Source organism: Pararge aegeria, chromosome 7 (assembly GCF_905163445.1).
Source record: "Pararge aegeria chromosome 7, ilParAegt1.1, whole genome shotgun sequence".
In the NCBI taxonomy this organism is placed as follows: domain Eukaryota; kingdom Metazoa; phylum Arthropoda; class Insecta; order Lepidoptera; family Nymphalidae; genus Pararge; species Pararge aegeria.
Window position 1 is genome coordinate 19,639,437 of NC_053186.1, and position 21,318 is coordinate 19,660,754.

The 21,318-nt window shown below is 38.6% G+C and overlaps 2 protein-coding genes across 4 annotated transcripts; one reads left to right on the forward strand and one right to left on the reverse strand.

Annotated features, from left to right (window-relative positions):
• Nucleotides 1-83: 83 nt before the first annotated feature.
• LOC120624976 (NEDD8 ultimate buster 1-like) lies at nt 84-16,060 on the reverse strand. 2 transcript variants are annotated; one of them, XM_039891836.1, is made up of 13 exons: nt 15,827-16,060; nt 14,329-14,588; nt 13,600-13,700; nt 12,288-12,409; nt 11,264-11,421; nt 10,153-10,349; nt 8,397-8,521; nt 7,393-7,556; nt 6,813-6,981; nt 6,261-6,341; nt 5,346-5,454; nt 4,384-4,450; nt 84-3,410 (listed from the first exon to the last, which is right to left on the reverse strand). In XM_039891836.1, the coding sequence occupies exons 1-13, from the start codon at nt 15,950-15,952 to the stop codon at nt 3,284-3,286; spliced, it is 1,806 nt and encodes a 601-aa protein (XP_039747770.1). In that variant the 5' UTR covers nt 15,953-16,060; the 3' UTR covers nt 84-3,283. The 2 variants fall into 2 exon arrangements, with proteins under 2 accessions (XP_039747770.1, XP_039747771.1); XM_039891837.1 differs by lacking the exon at nt 15,827-16,060 and adding an exon at nt 15,683-15,776.
• Nucleotides 16,061-17,774: 1,714 nt separating this feature from the next.
• LOC120624977 lies at nt 17,775-20,571 on the forward strand. 2 transcript variants are annotated; one of them, XM_039891840.1, is made up of 3 exons: nt 17,775-17,868; nt 18,993-19,193; nt 20,173-20,571. In XM_039891840.1, exons 1-3 carry the CDS (start codon nt 17,844-17,846, stop codon nt 20,223-20,225), a joined length of 279 nt encoding a protein of 92 aa, XP_039747774.1. In that variant the 5' UTR covers nt 17,775-17,843; the 3' UTR covers nt 20,226-20,571. The 2 variants fall into 2 exon arrangements, with proteins under 2 accessions (XP_039747774.1, XP_039747773.1); XM_039891839.1 differs by lacking the exon at nt 20,173-20,571 and adding an exon at nt 19,878-20,011.
• The last annotated feature ends 747 nt before the right edge of the window (nt 20,572-21,318 follow it).

The window sequence follows — 21,318 nt, forward strand, 5'->3', positions numbered from 1 at the left end:
TTATGTATTTCTACACACACGTTTATATAAAATAGTCGTAGTAATATTAAACATTATTCTATAATTTTATTATGTGTATTTATTTACCTCACTTGGATGAAACCACAAATTTAAATTTTAAATGCATATATTTGATTACACATCGTATATAATAAAGTAGTTTAAAACGCACATTCTAATGTGAGTTACATAGTATATCATATAAATATATGTAAATTCATTTTATTTATTTCTAGACACGATTTCACATCAAGTAATAACATTAAAGATTATTTTATATTTTTATTAAAGTGTATTTATATACACTTGGAGGTAACTGAGACCTTAATTTGAAATGCATTTATTGTATTACACATCATATTACCTATACAGATAAGTATTCGTAAAATACACACTTATATATTAAATCTTACTGTATATGTTCGCGTCCAAGCCCTTCGCGTTTTCATGGATGAATTCGCCACCGCTGGCGGGCTTTGTCATCATCGTACCCACTGGTGCTTCTCGCGTTTGTAACATAGCTACATAGCCGAGCGCGTTGTCAAGCTTGCGAGGGTTTTTGTAGTAGTACTCTAACCTCACGTACTCTTTTTATAACAAATCTTCGATGCCATGCAAGGAACACGACCTATAAAGTTCCGTCCTGTGTCCATCAAGCGAAGGTGTAATTACACCGGCAACCACGCACTTCAGACCAAACTCACAGCAATTCTGCTTTGCGGCAGAAATATGCATGGCAGTAGAACTTCCCCGGACGAGCTGTCACAAAAAGCACTACTTGTACTACTTGTGACTTTTGTAGCTCCAGAAGCCCGGGCGCCGTCTGGTTGGGGCGATCGAAGGTCTCGTGGATAAGCAATTTGGTATCTGCCCAGGTAGTAGATTGTGCTCTGCCACGCAACGTCCTGCCTAATTGGCTATTCTAAATTGGCGTGTTGGCTACCAAACACAGAACAGGATGGCGTCTCTTGCCCACGGTCACCGGTCCAACAGCCATTGCGAAAGTAGATTCTAGAAGCGACGATGTAGTTATATGAAGACTAGACGTAGAACCACGACTTCTGGCTTAGAGGTATGGGGCAGCGGGGAGCGGTGGCCATACGTCCTAGTAGCGTTTAACGATCCCAAAGCATCTGCTTTGCTTAGAAACGGTTCGTAAACTAAACTTACTAAGTAGATGCCGACTGAGTTGCCGTACGCCAAACAGGTCAGCTCATAAAATATTTTGTTGTGGCATTGCATTCGAAATGATTTAGGCGATTTCTTTAGAAAACTTTTCACGCAGTCTGAGGTGATAACTATTGGTCAAAGGTTGATGTATGCCTAGGAATATCCCTACATTAGACGTTGCTTATTTAAGCATTGCCTTGTTCGTATTTAGTGAAAACGGACACGAGTCTTTTTATCAGCTATAGCGCCGTCCAGTGTTGCGATGGCGAAACTGTTCATAACGCTGTTGTATGTTGGCAGAAGCCTTCGCAACCATAAAAGCTCGATAAGGTGTATTCGTTTGACGATCGAGCCGAAGCTCCTTGGGAGATAGCCATTTATTCCTGGTTTTTGAATGGTGATGACTTTTTATCTGCTTCTGGCAAGTGATGCGATCCTTCTAGTGGGTATGCTCACGTAGCCTGGAGCATTCCTTGGTATATTGAGGGCATTTCCTATGCTCTGACGAGGACACAGTATCATGGGGTCGGAGCGGTGTGTCGAGGGCCTAAAGAAAGTTCCGCGGTCGGCGACGCTATAGTGTAGTTGCGATATCCCGCAAGCATGTGCAATAAATGTACATTGTACATGTATGTAATTTTTTTAGTTATGTAAATAGGGAATATGCATGTCCAAAATTTCGATGTTAAACTTCTCTAGAATCGTTGTGATTTGGAACTCGATGAAACGAAAATGCGTAATAACAAACACATAGCATAAGCTTACAATACTTTTTTGTTTCAGTTACAGTGGAAACTGAATAATAAGTACTTAATATAATATTTTACGTTTAATTTTAAGCTTGGTAAAAAATAATAAACCTTATATTTAACCTAATACTCCCGGATAGTCTATATCCATCTCAGTCTCTCGTAGGCTTACATTTCAGAAGTTTTACTTCTAACTTATGTGAATTGCATAGGATTTGTTTTATACACGCAGTTTCGTCATTATCAACTCATTACCAGTCTAGGCCGTAAGGGTTAAGGCCGTAGGCAAGTGCAGATTGGTAGACTTCTCACACCTTTAAGAACATTATGTCTTACTTAGGTTTACAGGTTTCCTCACAACGTTTTCCTTCACCGATAAAGCAAGTGATATGTAATTGCATAAATGGAAATACACATAAATCTGGAAGTTCCGGATTGCCCTAACTAGGTTATCACACTTTAAAATTCTAATACAAAAACCCTATTTGAAAAGCGACCCCATTTGTCAGGGCATATATCAATGTCATTGCGGGCGTGGTTAACAAGTGTCAAACACTCCAGTCATTTGGTTGATATAATAGAAAATATAGAAAATCAACCAGAAGCATGCCAAACGGTTGGTGTTTACAATGGCCGTGTCGGTTGACTTTTTTTAATCATTATTTTCAAATAGATTCAGTTGGCTTTTAGCGTTTATATTTTTTACTATTTTATTGCGGTGTATGTACTCACGTTCCCTCTCGAGCCAAAAAACCGTAATGCCTGTATCCTTTGTGTCATCGATCAAACACCTGGCATTTGAGGAATTTGTTCTTATTGTAAGTTTATAACCTACCTACCTACAGTTACTATCACCTGTTACATGGACGATAGTTACCTGTAGCCTTTGTACACGATTTGATCGCTCGCAATTGAAACTCTGCATCGTCATAGTAAAATGAACCTAATAACACTTGTTTCAGAGACGCAAATCCTATACTTTTGAATTTTGTTTTTACAAAAGGTCTGTCAAAAGCCCATACAAAGGAGAAAATCGTCCCTCGTCTAACCGTCCTAGTGAGAAAAAAAAACAGTGTCTGTTGAGCGTTAATGCTGATTTAACTCTGAACTATTTCCATATTAGAATAAGACCCCTCAGTTGCGAGCGAGCAAATCTTGTATTAACATCACATTACCTGAACGAGGACATCAAAGATGTGCAAATCGTAAGGTATTCGTTTACTATGTCTATGGTTAAAACGTCGCGATACGCGTTTACAATATCTATGCGCATATAGTCGAGATACTCGTTTACAATGTCTATGGGCAAATGGTCGAGATGCATGTGTCAACGTGCGCTAGGGGATACCGTTTCAAACGGCAACTTACAGAAGCGACTTGTACTGCGCCAGGAACTGTTCCTCCTCGGTGAGAGGGGTGCTCAGATAGTCATCTTCTTCGGGCCGAATGGCTGTCCTGAGGCGATTCAACGCCAGCTCCCGCTTCCTCAGCCTAAACAATGCACGGTTTATATTAGCATTACCTACTGTCCGCCGTTTTCATTCTTTCCAAAATATCAAATTAAAAAAAATATAAAATTTAAATTTAAAAAAAACAGCCGACAACTTACTTCCGTGTAGCAGGGGCAATTTGAGAATTTATAATTTCTGCAACTCGATTTAGCGTTACGGTACGATGTCGCGTAACCGACTAGGGGTATGGGTTTTATTTAACTGCCATACTCCCTAGCGGGTTAGCCCGCTACCATTTCATACTGCATCGTCACTTACCACCAGGTGAGATTGCAGTCAAGGGCTAACTTTCAGTGGAATAATAAAAATAGTAAAAACACATAAGTCCTAGGTACCAGTTATAATTCCGACTTCCTAATCAATCTAGGGTATTGATAACAAACAAGGGAATAATTTTAAAGTTATTAGTTTTCATTTCGTCAGTTTTTTATTCCGTTTCAATATAATTATAATGTACATTACTGTTTGCCCTTTCATTTGATATCCATATTGAGGGAGTTGGGAAAAATATGTAAACCGCCATCTTGTGGCGGCGGCCATCTTGAATCGATCTCATCAAACAGAAAACCTCCGTCTAATTCGTCTTTCAAAATAGTGACCTCCCACAAAACTGGACTCAAAGTTTACTTATATAAGAAATGATTATTTTGCCTTAAAACCTCGTACACACAGAAGTATGATATACCGAGTAAAGGCTGATCTAAATTCAAATGGAAAATCTTTTCCACATACAACCTCGATGGCGCCATAAGTACAATTTTGACAGCTTATATTTCGGAAACCCGTCCAAATACATTGTGTCTTTAGAAGGTTATGTGTGGGATTATATTTATTTTTGTAGTAACCAACTATTTTACTAACAAATTTCATACGAGGGTTAGCATATTTGACATCGCAAATAGACCACCAAACGACGCTAATAATGTTATATTGAATGATAAAATCATTTTTACCTTTTCAACACTGCATCCTTCTTTTTTGTAGCTGGATCCGCGCTCGTTGAAGGATTTGAATAATAAACTGTAATAACAGTACATATATTACCAACGGGATTATCTGTATATACGTGTTACAGAATTACGAAATAATATTGAAGGATGTATATTTAATATGGACCACCCTGTAAAAATATTAAATCAAAAGAAGCAAATTTATTTTTCCATAAAAACGAATTCAAAACATTCTTAGTATTTACTTATGACAACCCTATTGAAGATAAAAGACCGACAGGCGCATAGTACTTACGCTTCGCGACGCGTGCCTAATAAAGTCACACGAGTCTCATGATTTTAATCTTTGCGTATAAACGATGGCAGTGATTTACACAAACATTATTCGGTTTTTTGGGGCTCACAGATCAGAGACCTCTTAAGACTGTGAAGAATTATTTCTGTTTTAAAAGTCAAAGTCAAAGTCAAATATTTCTTTATTAAAATAGGCAACTAAGTGCCCAATTAATAGTCGCCGGGGGTAACTTAACGCTAACGTGCTTAAAGTTAATATTTTTAATGGTTTTATTTACTATAGTAAACTTGTAGTGGGAAAAAACCATAATGAGAAGGGTTTAGGCCGTAGTCTACAACTTTGGCCAAGTGCGAATTGTTAGACTTCAGACGCTGTTGAGAACATTAAAAAGAGTTCTCAGGCATGCAGGTTTCTTCACGATGTTCTCCTTCACCGTTAAAGCAAGTGATAGAGAAATTAAGTGAAGTTATCGCCATCATCTCACTACCGTGTACTTCTCATGTAACGTAAGCATCTAAAGTGCCACCTGGGCCTACTTATATAAGGATATTTTTGACTTTGACTGTGAACTCCCAATCTTGCATTTTATGTCCTTGCAAAACCATTAAATAATCTAGATTTTGCTCTGCTAAGCACATAACAATTCCTAGGAGTGAAAGCGGAAACTCACAGGCTTGGCTGGCTGCGATGGCCAACAGATCCACGGCCCCGCTGATTTGGTTGCCCGCCAGGCGCAGCGCATTCCGCGCCGGCTCCGGCGGGTAGCCCATCGCAACCAGCTGCGGCGGGCACACAAGGTTCGAGTCAAATAACGCTACATATTGAATATGTGTCAAAGGACGTACGCATACAAACATATCCATCCCAATAACTATGTAAAATACTACTAATGAGTCTACTTTCTACGTTTCAGTCTGAAGGGTGTGCATTCCGGTGTACAGGCTCAAGAGGCTTAACATCGTCATGTTGACGGACACGGGCGCCATTTTGTATCACGTGTTACTCGCACGCCCTGCGAAGTGTTGCTATGTTAACTGGCAACGGTTTTTCACTTACCATATTGCTCGGTCCGTCAATTAAAACTGTGAAAAATGTAGTTAATCCTTAAGCAACATTAATTAAGTTCTCCTAGACTAGACCTAGACCTAAAACTTGAATTCTCACGCCGTTACATTTTCGCGCGCAACTATTATTGCGTTCGGGGAAAAATGTATTAACAAAAATCCGGCAAAAGATAAGATGTTTGTTACTAAGTCCATTACTTGATTTATTTATTGCGTAAAACTCTCGTTGATAATGTTTCATAGAGTTTTTTGGTTATATCCCTCAGCACCTGAAGACAGGTCGAACAGTAAGTGTTGCCAGCGATGACTTATCGCTAGGGGAGTCATAAGAAGCTCAGAGTAGCTCAGCGAGTGATGGAATGAGCCAACGAGGAGGACAGATGATATCGGCAGACTCGCTGGGAGCCGACTTTGGAACTCCTCACAAAAGACAATGGACGTCAATCGGTTAATATTAAGATCGTTGGGGCACAGAGTTCAAGCAACGGGAGATGTACATAAATAGAATGATCTGATTTTACCTCGTTTAGCAGGTTGTTGTCGGGCTCCACCAGCGAATCTTCCGAGCTCAGCGTAGATATGTTCATGTATCTTCCCATGAACTGTAATACATTCAATGAGAAATTATATCGTAGGGGATGGAACCAGGAATTTTGTATTGTGATTCGCTTGGGATGTGAATGTCTCGTTGCTTGTAACTCTTGTATGTATTTAAATACAATGTGCGTCTCATCCAAGTGACTTTGTTTGATTTAAAAAAAAAGTTGATCCCTACTAAAAACTAGAATATCGGTAGTGTAATTAATATTATGGTTCTCATAACTATTATAAAAATTACAGAGTATAAATACAGAACAAGTAAATATGCGGGGACCCAGTGGAGGCATGACGGAATAAGAGAACATCATGCCATCACTTCCATTTATTTCCAAGGTACATAAGGCCTAGTACACAAGGCACATATTCCACCAAGGAAACGAAAATGCGACAGGGAGAAAATGAAAACAAATCTACGGTCGTAGGTCTCAGACGCCTGACGTTAAGGGTGCAAATGTACGGGCGCACTCGCTCACCTGCTCGGGGTGCTCCTGGATGAGGCGCACGGCCTCGGCCACGCTGTTGTTGGCGCTGCGCAGCGCCGCCACGGCCAGGCGCTTGGCGTAGCCCATGCCCTGCAGCGCCGCCACCAGCTGCGGCTGCACCGCCGAGCCGTCCGCGCACGCGCCCAGCAGCCGCCGCTCCCTGCGCACACCTGCCGTCAGCGCCGAGCTCCGACTGCACGCCCAGCGCCCAGCAGCGGCCTTCCCACCGGCTGCTGCGGCCGCCAACCCGCCTGCCCCGCGCGCTCATTGTGGCCACAACCTTCCTAAGCTATTCCGCGAATCCAAGAGTACCACCCACACAAGCAACATCCCTTCCGCAAGTGGGTTATAATAACACTGACACTTCGCCAAAAAACAGTTGCAGTTGCAAGTTCAAAAATGGGAAAGTGTGAAAAATATAGTTCGTAAAATAGCGAGTAAAACTTTGTACGGAAACAATTAGCTTGTCAAAAATTGCCCACGGTTTAAGTTTCGAGGAACCGTTAGTACACGCGGTTCTGCGTATGTGAACAACAATTGTCGCGAAACGTATAAGGCAGCCGGGACTTACCTCTCTTGCTTGTGCTTTTCGCGGGCCTCCTCGCGCTCCTTCCGGCGCTCCTCCAGGAAGTGGTGCGCGCGGTCCAGGTCCCCGGCGGTGGCGCGCAGCCCCGTCGTGGCTTGCCCCGGGGTCCAGCCCAGCTCCATGAGCGCTTGCACTGAATTTTCATCCACCTGTTAGAATATACAGAATCATCACCATCGTCACATCAACCCATTACCGGCCCACTACACAGCACGAGTCTCCTCCCACGATGAGGAGGGGTTAACTCCACACAGCCTTGAGAATATTATGAAGAACTCTCTGGCATGCAAGTGTCCGCACGATGTTTTCCTTTCACAGTGAAAAGCAAGTGATATTTTAATTACTTAAACAGCACATAACTAGAAAAGTGAGAGGTGCGAGCTGGGATTCGAACTCAGCCCTCCGAAAGTGAAGTCGAGCTCCTCCCAAATGCGCTATCATCGCTTCGAATAGAATATAATGAATATATTTTAATTGTTTTAACTGTTTACATTTTTTTTGATGCTGTACATGGAATACTTAGTGCCAACAGTTTGCCACTTTCTGGTGTGCAATTTACTTATAAACTAGCATCTGCCTTGAAATTCTAAACACTTAAAAACTGTCAGAAACGTATTCGTCGATATATTAATATGCCGTACTCATTTACCAAATTCATAACTTATTTTTAAATATATATTTTAATGAATTTGAGCTAAAGCTTAGCCGAACGAATGTTCATTGCTAGAACAAAAGAACGCTTTGAAGAGACAGCTCCGGGGAGTGAGCACACAAGATCAAGCAAGAACGGCTCTAGCCAACTGTTCGCAAGCTCTATTGACGTTTACACCAAGCAAGCGAACATTCTTAGAATATTCCATAGAATCTTCCGAACGCAGACAGAACAAACACAAAATGGTTCAACGTTTGTTTTTACTAAAATAATTTAATAGAGTGGGATAGAATGAGCATTCGCTCGTTTGATGTAAATCGGCATTTACTGCACAAACCTTAAGGTACTTTAACTCTGCCTCGGCCTTCTCAAGCAGCGTGCGCGCCTCGGCCCGCTTGTTGCGGTGGAACGCCACGATGCCTTGCAGCAGGTAAAGCCGCATGAACAGCACGCGCTCGTTCGCTGCGCAAGCATGCAAGAGCTTGACGTTCTCTCTTTTGTTTTTGGTTATAATTGGCTGACCAAGCACATGACCCTTACGATCAGGTGTAAGTGGGAAACCATAGCCTATAAACAGAACAACAGTAATGCCCGTTTTCACTAACGATGAACAATGCCTAAGTAAGTAAAGCCTTATAAACAAGATTTCGTACAGAAGAGAACGTACATTTACATTCCACCTAACCTAAATTTACTTGTCTATGGTTCTTCTATTCTTGACAAGTAGTGGTGTTTTGTGTTTGTATTATCATATTTTTTTTATTTTTTTCATGTGTCAAATGTCAGTTTACGAGTCCCAACTTTACGAGCCGAATCGGTGTCGTAACTTCATACGGCAACCGTCGTTAGACATCGCATAAGAGTTCGTGAAGCGTTTATTTCTTAGACTCCTATGTTTAGTGAAAACGGGCACAACCATCACTAACTACAAAAGAACTCTGCAAAAAGCCGCCCTGTGTCCATCTACCTAAGGCGTAGATGCTAAGCCTCATTTTCCTGTAATTTCACTGGCAATGATACATTTTAGACCGGAATAAGTATTGCAACAATGCTGCTTAGCGGCAGAAATAGGCATAGCGGTAGTACTTATCCGGACGAGCTCTGTTAAAAAAAGCTCTACTGTGTGAAAGAACTAAGTTTTCAGCGCCACTTGTGCAGTTAATATATTATGATCAGTGGTGAAATTATTTGTATACTCATTGAGAGTACCGGCGCGCAAGCAAAGCAGTAACAGAAGTAAATATACCACTTAACAGCTCAACGTTTTTGACAGCTTAACGTGCTCGGGGGTGAATCACTGCTAATATCCAAGTACCGAGCTGGTACTAAGAATTTTTTGATGGAAATACTCAATACCATTCATTGGTCTTCGTGTCCTGCGTGCCTAGTGTAATGCCTAGATTCTCTACCTACGTTTCCTTATGCGATCGCGTGAAAGTTAACTACGATTTGCACGGTATCGAAAGAGCGCCATCTTGTGACAGTACGGTGTCCCAGTATTTTCAATAGATGGCGCACGCGATCGAATAAAACTTAGGTATAAAACCACACACTTGGCATTCTGCGGTCAAACATGCTCCGCGCTAGAGCACTGCTCGGTGCCGGTGGCTAATAACTCGGACGTGAATCGGTGTTAATCTCACCGTTTTTACTACCCTAAACGCGCTTTTTACATTAGTAAAGAAAAGCTTGGTCAAGGCCGCTGTATTGCATTGCATTGCTATCTAGTGTTCCAATTTCCCATCATATTTTGTCTCATTGTCCGTTTAATCTTATACCATCATTTTTAAAGCTGGAGATTTTGTTTGTTTACTTGAACGCGATGATCTCAGGAACTTCTGGTCCGATTCAAAAAATTCTTTCGGTGCACATCACGCTTAGACCTAAGGAGCATACCACGAATGAAGAATGTTTTAAAATATGAGTTTTGTAAACGGTTAAAGTTTCGATAAAATCATGTAAAACAAAGTTGTTCGTCTTTCAAAGTTCTTCAAAAAAGTCTACAACAGCAAATTTATGTCTCGTAACGCATCAGGCGTAGTCCGGAGCAGTTTTCTTCTTTCGCACTCGGGTCCTTCGTTGCCGGCACTCACCGTTGGTTCCCTTGAGCGCAATGAGCCGGTGGTGGTCCGCGCCGTAGGTGGCCACGAAGGCGGCCTCCGCGCGCGCCAGGCGCGCCGCCGCGTCGCCGGCCGCCGCCAGGCTGCGCAGGCACAGGTAGCACCACGCGATGTCCAGCTGCAGCACCGCCACGTTGTCCACCGACGCCAGGATGCCGGACCTGCACTCACTGCGCGCGCCGTCACCGCTGCGGCCGGCCAGCTGCACCATGAGCCACCTCCTCGGTGCCTACGCAGTTCGCTTTACCGCTATCCTATCGCCTACCGTCGTCCCACCTCCCCTCATTACTCTCGCATACGCATACATTCAGTGCATTTTTGACATCGCTACGCATCGCACTGTTATCGGGGGTCACACAATTTGGGAATTAAAAAAAAAGATTTATTACTTGCTATGGAAAACTTTAATAAAAGAATATAGAGAAATGAAACATTTATTAATGAAAATTCTAGTATTTCCCTTGAATGCTTGTGGAAGACTGTGCCTTTCAATTATAGTTCGATCGAAAACTTTAGACGTTGTGAGGTTCATACTAATCGCAGCAGTGTGTGTGTGTGTGTGTGTGTGTGTGTGTGTGTGTGTGTGTGTGCGTGTGGGTGTGTGTATGTGTGTGTGTGTGTGTGTTTGTGTGTGTGTTTGTGTGTGTGTGTTTGTTTGTGTGTGTGTGTGTTTGTGTGTGTGTGTGCGGGCGTGTTTACATATTATGAAAAGCGTCTATATCCATTATATATTAAAAAGAAATCAATTGAAGAAGCGACTCAGCTTCTTCATGGGTTTCTACCTGAAAACTATCTTTATTATAAATGAAGAATCTAACTGACGGCCGATTGGCGCAGTTTGCAGCGACCCTGCTCTCTGAGTCCAAGGTCGTGGGTTCGATTCCCACAACTGGAAAATGTTTGTGTGATGAACATGAATGTTTTTCAGTGTCTGGGTGTTTATATGTATATTATAAGTATTTATGTATTATATTCATAAAAATATTCAACAGCTATCTTAGTACCCATAACACAAGCTACGCTTACTTTGGGGCTAGGTGGCGATGTGTGTATTGTCCTAGTATATTTATTATTATTAACTTACTTCAACTGTCGATCCGACTCCAGAAGTAGTACAAGAGCTAGCGAATAGTCCTTCTTTATGGCCGCTGCTCTGCCACGCTCGTGTAATGCCAGCCCCACGAGTAGAGCCCTTCTCTCCGCTGGCGGTAGATTCACTGCCTTACCCGATTGGTCTTCCAGCTGAAATAACAATAGTTAATTATCAACAGTGCGGACTTTTTAAGATGAGGTCATTAATAGTCCAAGAAAAATACGAAATGTACGAACATTCAGACGCATGTTAGCGTATAGTTCGACTAACAAAGTATCCAATGTGGAAGTCCTCAAGTCACCATCAAGGTCAAGAAAGTGCTAAGGCACGAGAGATATGAGCTCCTGCAACCTACGTGGGGCGAGTGGGAAGACGAGGTCCGGGCTACGTAACACGTGGACAGGAAACGCGAGTGCGAGTTCAGCAGAACTATTTCGTCCCGCGAAAAATAGATAGGATATTACGAACCTGACTGCCAGCGTTCGCTAGCCGGAGAGGCAATTCGAGAAAAAAAAGATCCAAAAAAATACAGAAAAGAATAAATAGTGCCTATTGATAGTTTATTTTTATCTGTACATACAATAAAATTGGAGTGTATTTTTGTAATATTGAAATAACCGTATTTAACTACATGCATATGAAAATAAATACGGCACTGCACATACACCAAAATATCATTTTTTACAATTTTTGCCTGGCTAATCTCTGAAATGGCTGGACTTCTATTGGCAGGTAGCTGATTTAATAAGGAGTAGCTCAGGGTACGTTTATTTAAAAAAAAAATCTTTTATACCATCGTGCGGTTTAAAAAAATTAAGGACACCTAAACAAAACTTAATTGAAAAAGTTCTATTTAAAAACTACACGATTTTTTTTAACAAGAATACACGACTTAAAAACCTGATTTGAAAACAAAAACAAACGCGGACAAACTCGAGGGCAACAGATAGTTAGATAATATTTTTGTAATAGTTAATGTTTTATTAGCAATCTAAAAAATCTAAGATTAACATACCTTCATATATTCATCATCATCACCAATATCATCGACGTATTCAGACAGAAGAGTGGCATCGTCTAATGTACTCTTCATTTCCATGTAAATTTTATCTTCCTTGACCACTTTCTCTGGAGCTTCTGTTAGGGTACAATGACAATAATTAAAACTACTCAACTATGAAGTTTCCTTCGCCAACCCACATAGAAGCAGGCTGATGGGTAAAACCCTCTGTCCTAATTAAAGAAGGAAGAAATCACTCATAACTTTCAGACCATTCTGTTCAAGTCCAAAGCAACAAATGGTGGAGGTTTCTGAAAATACATTTGAAGAAACCCAAGCATACTGTGAATTGAATTCATGTTTACTGATACTTCTGGCTCAGGCTTCTAGGCTTCTAGAAAACTAAAATACAGCTAGCGTGGCACTTCAAACTAGAACTCTCTATTGGAAAGCTATAATCAAGCTACAGTTGGTAATGAAGCTATAAAAAATTAAAGAGAGTATAATAAAAACGATCAGTGATAGCCTACTGGTTTATACCTCAGCTTCCCGTTTGGGGAATGTACCTGGAATACAATTCCTACTTTTTGTAGTTATGTGCATTTTAAGCAATTATATATCACTTGCTTTAACAGTGAACCATAACATTGTTAGGAAACCCAATGTCTGAGACTTCTTCATAATGTTCTCAAAGCCATGTAAAGTTTAACCATCCGCAAAATTTCTCATTCTGAGAGGAACCCCATACTTTATAGTTACAACAAGGGGGTGTATGAAAAACAAATCCACCTGAACATACATAATAAATATAATAATAAATCTGGATATGAGGAATAAAACTGGATTGAGAAACTCATAACAATGCATTAAAGAAACATCCTTTTCTGTAATTAGGTCTTTTACACCATTGCTTGTCTGGTAGAGATCACTGTGTAGCGATAAGGCAGCAAATTGATTATGCAGTGTTGTGATTGTCTTTATGCTTTGTGTTATGAGTGTATAATAAAATTGTATTTTTAGTTAATCTTTTCGTTATAAGTGGCTCTATGCAGAGCATGCATGGAGGCAGATGGAATGTGCATTAGCTGCTGAGTGCGGTGGTTTAGCAGAACAATGCGAAATCTACCTGAGTTCCAGCCTTAAGTTGGGTGGCAGATTCTGGAGTGAACTTGGATGACTGGAGTAACAATTTAATCGAAGAGAGGTTCCTCTACATATAACAGATAAAGGAGATTTCTAAGTGGGAACGTACCCAGTAGAAGAAAGGCCAGTATGACAATGTTTAACAGAGATCAATGTGCATTCCTACCATGTGATAGATCCTTACCTGCCATAACTAGAGCCATAACTTGAGCCCCATTCTTGATGCCTTGCTCCTGTAAGCTTTGTGTATGCTTGATTAGTTTTCCATGATATATTAGCTTTAATCTGGAAAAAAACCGACTTTCCATTTAATTGTAGTTATAAATAGCTAATATAATAGCTTCAACGGTGAAGGAAAATGTCATAAAAAAACCTGCATGCCTGGGAGTTCTCCATAATGTTATCAAGCATGTGGGGTCCACCAATCCAGACTGGGCCAGGGTGGTGGAATGTGTTCCTTTCTCACTGTGGTCACTACATAGCACGGGTCCCCTACCCGTGCCCGTAGTGGGCTAGTTATGGGTTGATATGATCATGATGACTATGAATAGGTTGTATTTTAAATTTCCACCCATTGAAATATTGTATGTGGAAATCCTCAGTTACTCCTGCCTTTTAATCCACATATTAGTACAACATTGCCTGGCTTAAAATTAAACCTCTAATCATTCATTTTAAATCAGCATGGTTATTGTAGTTGAGTTATAGCAGTGGAGAAGCAACACATTGTGCATAAAATGTGTGTTTATGTAATATGCAATCATCATTGTTTAAAATAAATAGTTTTAACCCACTATTGTGTTTAAATTATTAATTACTTTACAATTTTAATGAGTGAGTATACTATAGCTGTTAAAGTGGGTGAGTGTATGCACTATTACTCTCTCTCACATAGATAAGACAGCTTTAGTACCTGTTTTTAGCAACACCTAACAATTCAGCAACTGACTCAATCAGGTCCTCCCCACTAATGGACAGCTGCTTTGTTATCTTCACAACGCGAGCCTTCTCTCCTGACAGTGTTGCCCTAACTTGGATTGTGGCACACCCTGTCTCCTTGTACTCTTCATTAGCTTTAAACTTCTCTATTGAGTGTAATTGTAGTTCATGAAGACCTTCAGTGACTAAATCTTCATCTATGTTTAGCGAAGCAGCATATTTAGTTGCCAACTCCTGAAAATCACAAAGAGTGATTATAAGGAAAATAGAATATTATTTTGCACTTTTATAAAACCTAATGTTTTATTATAAATTTTGTATGAACATAGTTTCTTTATTTGTCACTAATACACATTTTAATCAGCAAAGATCACTTGCACTCTAGATGGCATGTATACTTTTGATTTCTAATTATTTTAAAACACATATTAACAAACAGGTTATAAGGGGTTTATTATTACATTCGCAGCTAAACTCGCCTTAGTAAAGTATTTTTTTAAATAGAAAAAAACATTAGTGTTAAAATAAGTAAAAACAATGAAATAAAAAGAATATTGCTATATAGTGCCACCAATTTATCTGCAGACCAAAAGTTAACAACCAAATGACAAGCTGTTTGCTTGTATAGAGGTAAACAGCATTTTAAACAAAATTACAATACACTTTAATTTTAGCTTTTTGTAAAAATTTGAATAAAAGCTTTATTACCCCAAAATGTTAAAAGAAACATTTTTTTTATTGCATTTGGTCTGGATTCATTGCCCACACTTTACATCGCAAAGCCTCAACTTTCATGACCAGGCAATAGAAACTAGATTTATAATTACTTGTGATCCTTACTAATATTATAGTCCATACTAAATTTCTGCCCAATCAACATGATTTTTTGTCATACAGTTAGTTGAAAGGACAGAGAGTAACATAGACTACTTTATATCCAAAAGAAAGCGAACCGTTTCCACAGGATTTGAAAAAAAACTGTAATAAACACTGACAAAGAACGCTGGCAATATACTATGACTAATTTAAAATATAATTAAATTAACCACAAGCTTTTTTTCTTGCTACATTGGTACACAATAAATATGAATAAATTGTCTTTATGTACATTATCGAGCATTTTTTTAGTTTATAACATAGTTTAGACCAAAAAGTAACAAATAAAGTGTTTATGACAAGTTAGAACATGGACCATTGTTTCATTTTAAACCGTAAGAATTGTGTAAACGCTTAAAACACTATATTTTATTGGAATTCAAGGCTTCATATCTATTAATTCTATGGGACCTTGAAAATAAGTGCGGAATGTTACTCTGGATATTACGCACACTGGGTTGGATATCGAACATACGCCATTGTTACGCAGGCATAGCCGTAGGGTATCTCCGTACCTACGACGATACCTGCATAACAAGGACTAAAACCCAACTTACATTTGTTTACCAATAAAAACTGTAAATAAACAAACAAACCTTTACACTTTGTGATATCCCACCACCGTCACTGATAAAAGGAGCTTCCCACAGTTTTACCTTCTCTTCGTTGAGTTTCGCTCTTAATTTTATTAACAGGTCTTCATGCTCCAGGCTCGCCTCCATGGTGCTTAAACAATGAAAACACAATGAAAATTGAAATGATTTGCAGATTTATAATTTATTTCCAGTTCGAATCACGGCTCACGCCTTCCAGTTAAAATTAGCAAAATCAATCCAAAAGTCAATTGTGTATATTTTTTTATCCTCTTTACTAATAATTGTTACCATTTGCCAATTTCCATGAAATTTTTACCCCTAGTTTAAAAAAAAAATGAGCTGTCAAGAAACCCAAGTAAGAAGTTCTTTACTCTAAGACTAAGGAAAAACTAACATAATATACCTATATGTAAATGATACCCGAGCTATTGACGCTGGACGTAAGCGAACAACACCTATGTTGGGGGCTTAGGGCTTAACAATTTCTGTAATATACCTTTATCTAAGTAAGTGTGGGATAATTCATAAATTCAAACTTCATGTATTGTCGATTAAGGCAATTTTTAAAAATATTTTATAATATTAAGAGCATTAAATAAAATTAAGAATTTATTTTTGTAATGACGTAACAAAAAAAATATTTCACGTATAACACATACATGTACATAATTAAAAAAGACTAATACGATTAAGTTACGTATTTGACATTACACTTCGGCCCTTGAAAGAATACGTTCCTGACAAGTCAAAGTGTAACTAAGAAGTAATCCATTTTGTGCTCAGCCCAGCGAATATTATAAAATAAAAAATTTCACTGTTATGGAATCAACTGTTTTGAATTACAAACTGACAGACGAACGAAATGCATTCTTTCATTGCACAGTGGCCACTTTGTAAATAGTTAGGAAAGGAATAGTCAAGAAATCCGTAGGAAAATCCACATTCACAATGATGAGATAGGTTCCAGACAGAGATGCACAAATGATGATTTAAAAAAAATAAACCTCTTCTCTCTTAAAATGTAGTGCCTAAAAATTTCAACCGAATTTTATTATACCCCTTCAATTTAGGGAGAACATCATTATGTTAGCAACCCTATGAAGATGACGAAGGACTATAAACACTGCTCTCTAATAAAGTAACTAAAAAGCGAGCTGGTTGTATAGGGTTGTACCGGGTTGTACCCACTGATTTATTATTCTACTCTGGTTGTACCATCTATATATCATATAATCATAATAATCTTTGGATCTTGATTTGGATCTTGACAAGAAGTAAAATCCGGATGAGTTTCTATATTTTTCGGTTATGAGCGGCCTTTAGTGGTTTATGCTGGAAGAATTTCAATGAATGAAATAGATAGTACCTACCTGTGTACGTGTGACCTCTGTCATTATATAAAAATCGAGTAATATAAAGTCAGCAAACAAGAAATAGTTCTTTGCCGAGAAGGATAACTTCACTTGTTGGTCTTCAGAATTGTTCCTCTAGCTGAGCTTTATAGTCTTTAGCACACTGGCTAATAATAGATGTCAGAGCTTATGCACCTCTGGCACTTCAGAATGAACTCTTGCATTAACAGCTGACAGTCATAGTCAAATTTGGCTGTACAGTGATATACCTTTGCCTTTTAGAAAAAAAGCCATTGTCGAATAAATGACAATGACGGACGTAATTTTTTAATGTTTTCGGTAGGCAAAGGCTCGCAGGTTCGGACACAAGAAAGTAACAAACCGTCCTTCATTATTGTAATTACTAATACTCCCTGGGTAAAATATTGCGGTATTTAACGATGACGTTTTTAAGCTACCTATTACCTACCTAGTAATAGGTAGCTTATTTAATTAATTAGGTAAGCAGGTAACCAATAATCATTTTACACTCAATAAAACTCAATAATTGTCAATTAAGGCATAATGTTCTAATATATTTACCTAACTTTCTCCCCCCTCTCTCTTCTGGGTTCCGATAACCAATTTTACTCAATTGAACATTTTCATAGAACTAACACTTAAGAATGAGGGTTTTTATCTACTGGCTAGGTAAGTGCTAGATTGCTTGTACTATTTAAATGGTTGGTTTAGTAATTATCGACTACGTGACAAGGAGCGCTATATGTTTTATGTAAGCCCTCATTTCAGGTTAGGCTGAAGATATTTTACATATGTGCCTTACTAAAGGCGTTTTCTGTAGGGTTTTTTTTTTACACCACTACATAGTTAAGAAAATAAAGAACGAATAGAGAGAAACACAAAGACTGGAGTAGAATACAAAAGGCGGCCTTAAGTAAAGGATCGCTTAAAAGCGATCTCTGCCAAGCAACCTTAGGATTAGGACAACAAGAACGAGAAGAAATAGGTGGTGTAAAATTATTATAAACCTAAATTTCTACATACTACATACGAATACATTAACAAATATATAAATATATTTATGAAATAAATATAAAAATAATAACCTAATTTATATTATGATAAGCTATATTAATAAATAGATGAAAAGAAAAACCAGTCATCTTATTGCAGAAGATAATCTCAGTTCCAGCTTTTAAATTGTATACTAATATGTAATATCCACCCACAAGTTCGTTAAGCCGTCGGTCTTTCGTCGCGCCGATATATTTTTGTAGTAGTAGCTAAGCCCATCGTCATTTTTTTTTTGTAGAAGTAGATAGATAATATGTAGAGTTTTAGCGTTTGAGTGAGTGACAGAGCTCGTCCGGGAAGTACTATTTCCATGGTTATTTCTACCAATATATATACCCAAAATAAAAACCACCACGACATGTGTCTCTTGTTAGACCCCCGGAAAACCCGTTGTATACTTCCCGGATGCTGGGGCTTCTGCGCTAACGAAGAGGGGATAAGGACAGCTTGAAGCCCCCCTCAGACACTAGAGAGGCTTGTATAGTGTCGGGTAGCTAGCTCAATAGCTATCCCAAAATACGCCTGTATTTGGGGCCCAATTGCTAACGGAGAAGGAAAACACGTTCGGGTAACCTGCATGCCTGAAAGCACTCTATAATGCTCTCAAAAGGCGTGTGAATCTTCCAATCCGCATTTGGTCAGGATGGTGGACAGCCTAAAGCCTTTCACATTCTGGGAGGAGACCTGACCGCTGTAGATATTATATGGTAAATGATGTTGAATCAATTTTAATTTCCAAGCGATGCTCTTAATCCTTCACACCTGTAACTCCTACATCCTGCTATCCGCCAACATGGAAGACGTCCGCGCACTGGCCCAACAGCTGGCCGCCTCTCCCGTGGTGGACCAGGTCAAGAAAATATGGCGCCGCGCCTCCACGCAGTTCAAGAGGGAACTGAACCGAAACTCCCGCAGGCGAGGCATGGAAACAGCTGGGGAAGGTAGGCAATGCGAAATAGGTTTGGCCGGAAATTAAAATCTAACATATTATAAAACTTGTCAACTGTCTGAAATGGCACTAATAATTGGAAAATTACCGAACGGATTTTCATACGGGTTTCACTAATGAACAGAGTGTGACAGAATTTTATTGTGGTTTTCTGTAATTTGGCTGAAATATGACGAAGTTTGTTAAAGATGTCATACCGACTTGGAGCTTTACAGGCGTACGCTGCAAAAATGATAGATGATATATAAAAATAATATGTAATGTTTAAAGTGATCATTATTATCTGTTAAATAACCGCTTTTTGTTATAATTTGTCAATCAAAACACGGGTAAATCGAAAGATGGTGACATTCCTAAGATCATATTAATGCTCATCCATATAAGTAATTTTATAACTAAGAATAACCTATCGTTTAGAAGTTACAAAGGTTATAGAAATGCTAAAAGCTAGAGAATGCCGCAAGGCGCTCGGCCGCGTATACAGCGTATACAGCTTAGAAGTAAAACTGGACCGTTAGGTCGCGCTGCAATCAGGTTCTAGGTATTTTTAAGATATTAACTATTAGTTTTAACTGAACTGTTTATTAATTATAACAGAACTTTTCTTATCGGCAAGAAAAGAAAAGTCCCACCTTTGTTTGTTGTTCGTAAGTTCTTGTTTGTTGCTTTTTCTCAGATGAAGGGGAAATCGACACGGAAAGTCGTACTAGGAGGGTCATCAGAGACCTGGTAGCACTTGGGAAGGAATCTGGCTACCTTAAACCAATCAAGCAGATTCTAGAAAAAATTTAATAAATAAATTTTAATGAACTTATTACCTATATACCTACTAATTACTACCTTCCCAGCGTTTGATGACTTGTTCATCTATAAGAAAAGGTCCTTACACTATAGTTAACAGAAAATACCAACAAGTATCGATAATATATTATTACCCAAAAATACTAGTAATACTCCTAAATGCCCTACAGGTAAGGATGTATCGGGTATTTGCTCCTACATCAACGGGAATGGCATGGCTTAATATTAAAAAAAAACACATGTGGCACTCGGGGACTGCCGCGGTGAAGCTAGCATTTTTTATCAACTTATGCAATTATAATTATTTTTTTATTTTAATAATTAAAGATTTTTCTTTGATATTATTATCTTCAATAGAAGTCGTTTTAAATGTGGTACTAAGTTCATAAGGTACTAAGAAGATAAAACTTAAAAATAAAACTAAAGTTTCAAAGTACATAACGATAAAGTTACTTGCAATAATGGTAAGTATACCTAATAAACCGTATCTATGTAGAATTTGTTTGTAAATATTCAATCTAACAAAATTAATCTCTAAATGTATCGCATTATGATTTATAATAAAAAAAATCTTTGAATTATAACACTAACCAAAGACCACACTACATTACGAACGCCTTATTTTGGAATACTAAGATTTATAAAAAGTATAGTGCTATAGTTATATAATGTTTACCGTTTGACAATCACATACAAAATCAATACAACGTGCCGATTTTGACCACCTAAAAGCCAAAAAAGCAAAAAAAGAAGAAGAAGAAAACCGTACCATACTTGGCATGTTATCAATTTCTAAACGATCGTGATTTAGTTAATAATTAAATTAATTAAATTAAAATTAACACTACTAAATCACTAGATATTATTAAATTAAAATTTAAAATAAATATCAAATAATTTTTTTTTTGTCCACGCTACGTCATAATGCATATTTTGGATTGCGCGGGTCAGTGATGCACCGTACGACGCAAGCGTCCAGTGGCTCGCTGCGGACATCGCGCAAAATGGCGCGAATAAATTTAGTCAAAACAAATTACATTTAGGTACCTTGTTTTAATTTAGTAAAGTAGTGAACTTTGTATCAAGTGATGAGTGGTATAGTTCTTCTAATTATTGTGAATAAAACAAACTTGTTTTATCGTGTTTTTGAATGTGTAACGTGACAACTGACAATAATGATGGCGTACCTACTAGGTAGAATAAACAATAGGTATGGAATTAAATCTCTTCCTTAAGTCAAAGTCAAAGTCAAAAATATCTTTATTCAAGTAGGCCCATAGGTGGCACTTTTGATGCGTACATAAGAATTACACACA

What these genes read in the sequence shown, in the direction of transcription:
- LOC120624976 (XM_039891836.1), bottom strand. Translation starts at nt 15,952, where the DNA reads ATGGAGGCGAGCCTGGAGCATGAAGACCTGTTAATAAAATTAAGAGCG. An exon ending in ATGATGATGAATATATGAAG is followed by an intron (nt 11,422 to 12,287) that starts GTATGTTAATCT and finishes TTGTTATTTCAG; the next exon opens with CTGGAAGACCAATCGGGTAA. An exon ending in ACAACAACCTGCTAAACGAG is followed by an intron (nt 5,455 to 6,260) that starts GTAAAATCAGAT and finishes TGCCCGCCGCAG; the next exon opens with CTGGTTGCGATGGGCTACCC.
- LOC120624977 (XM_039891839.1), top strand. Translation starts at nt 17,844, where the DNA reads ATGAGGGTTTTTATCTACTGGCTAG. An exon ending in GGTTTTTATCTACTGGCTAG is followed by an intron (nt 17,869 to 18,992) that starts GTAAGTGCTAGA and finishes TTAATTTCCAAG; the next exon opens with CGATGCTCTTAATCCTTCAC. An exon ending in CATGGAAACAGCTGGGGAAG is followed by an intron (nt 19,194 to 19,877) that starts GTAGGCAATGCG and finishes GCTTTTTCTCAG; the next exon opens with ATGAAGGGGAAATCGACACG.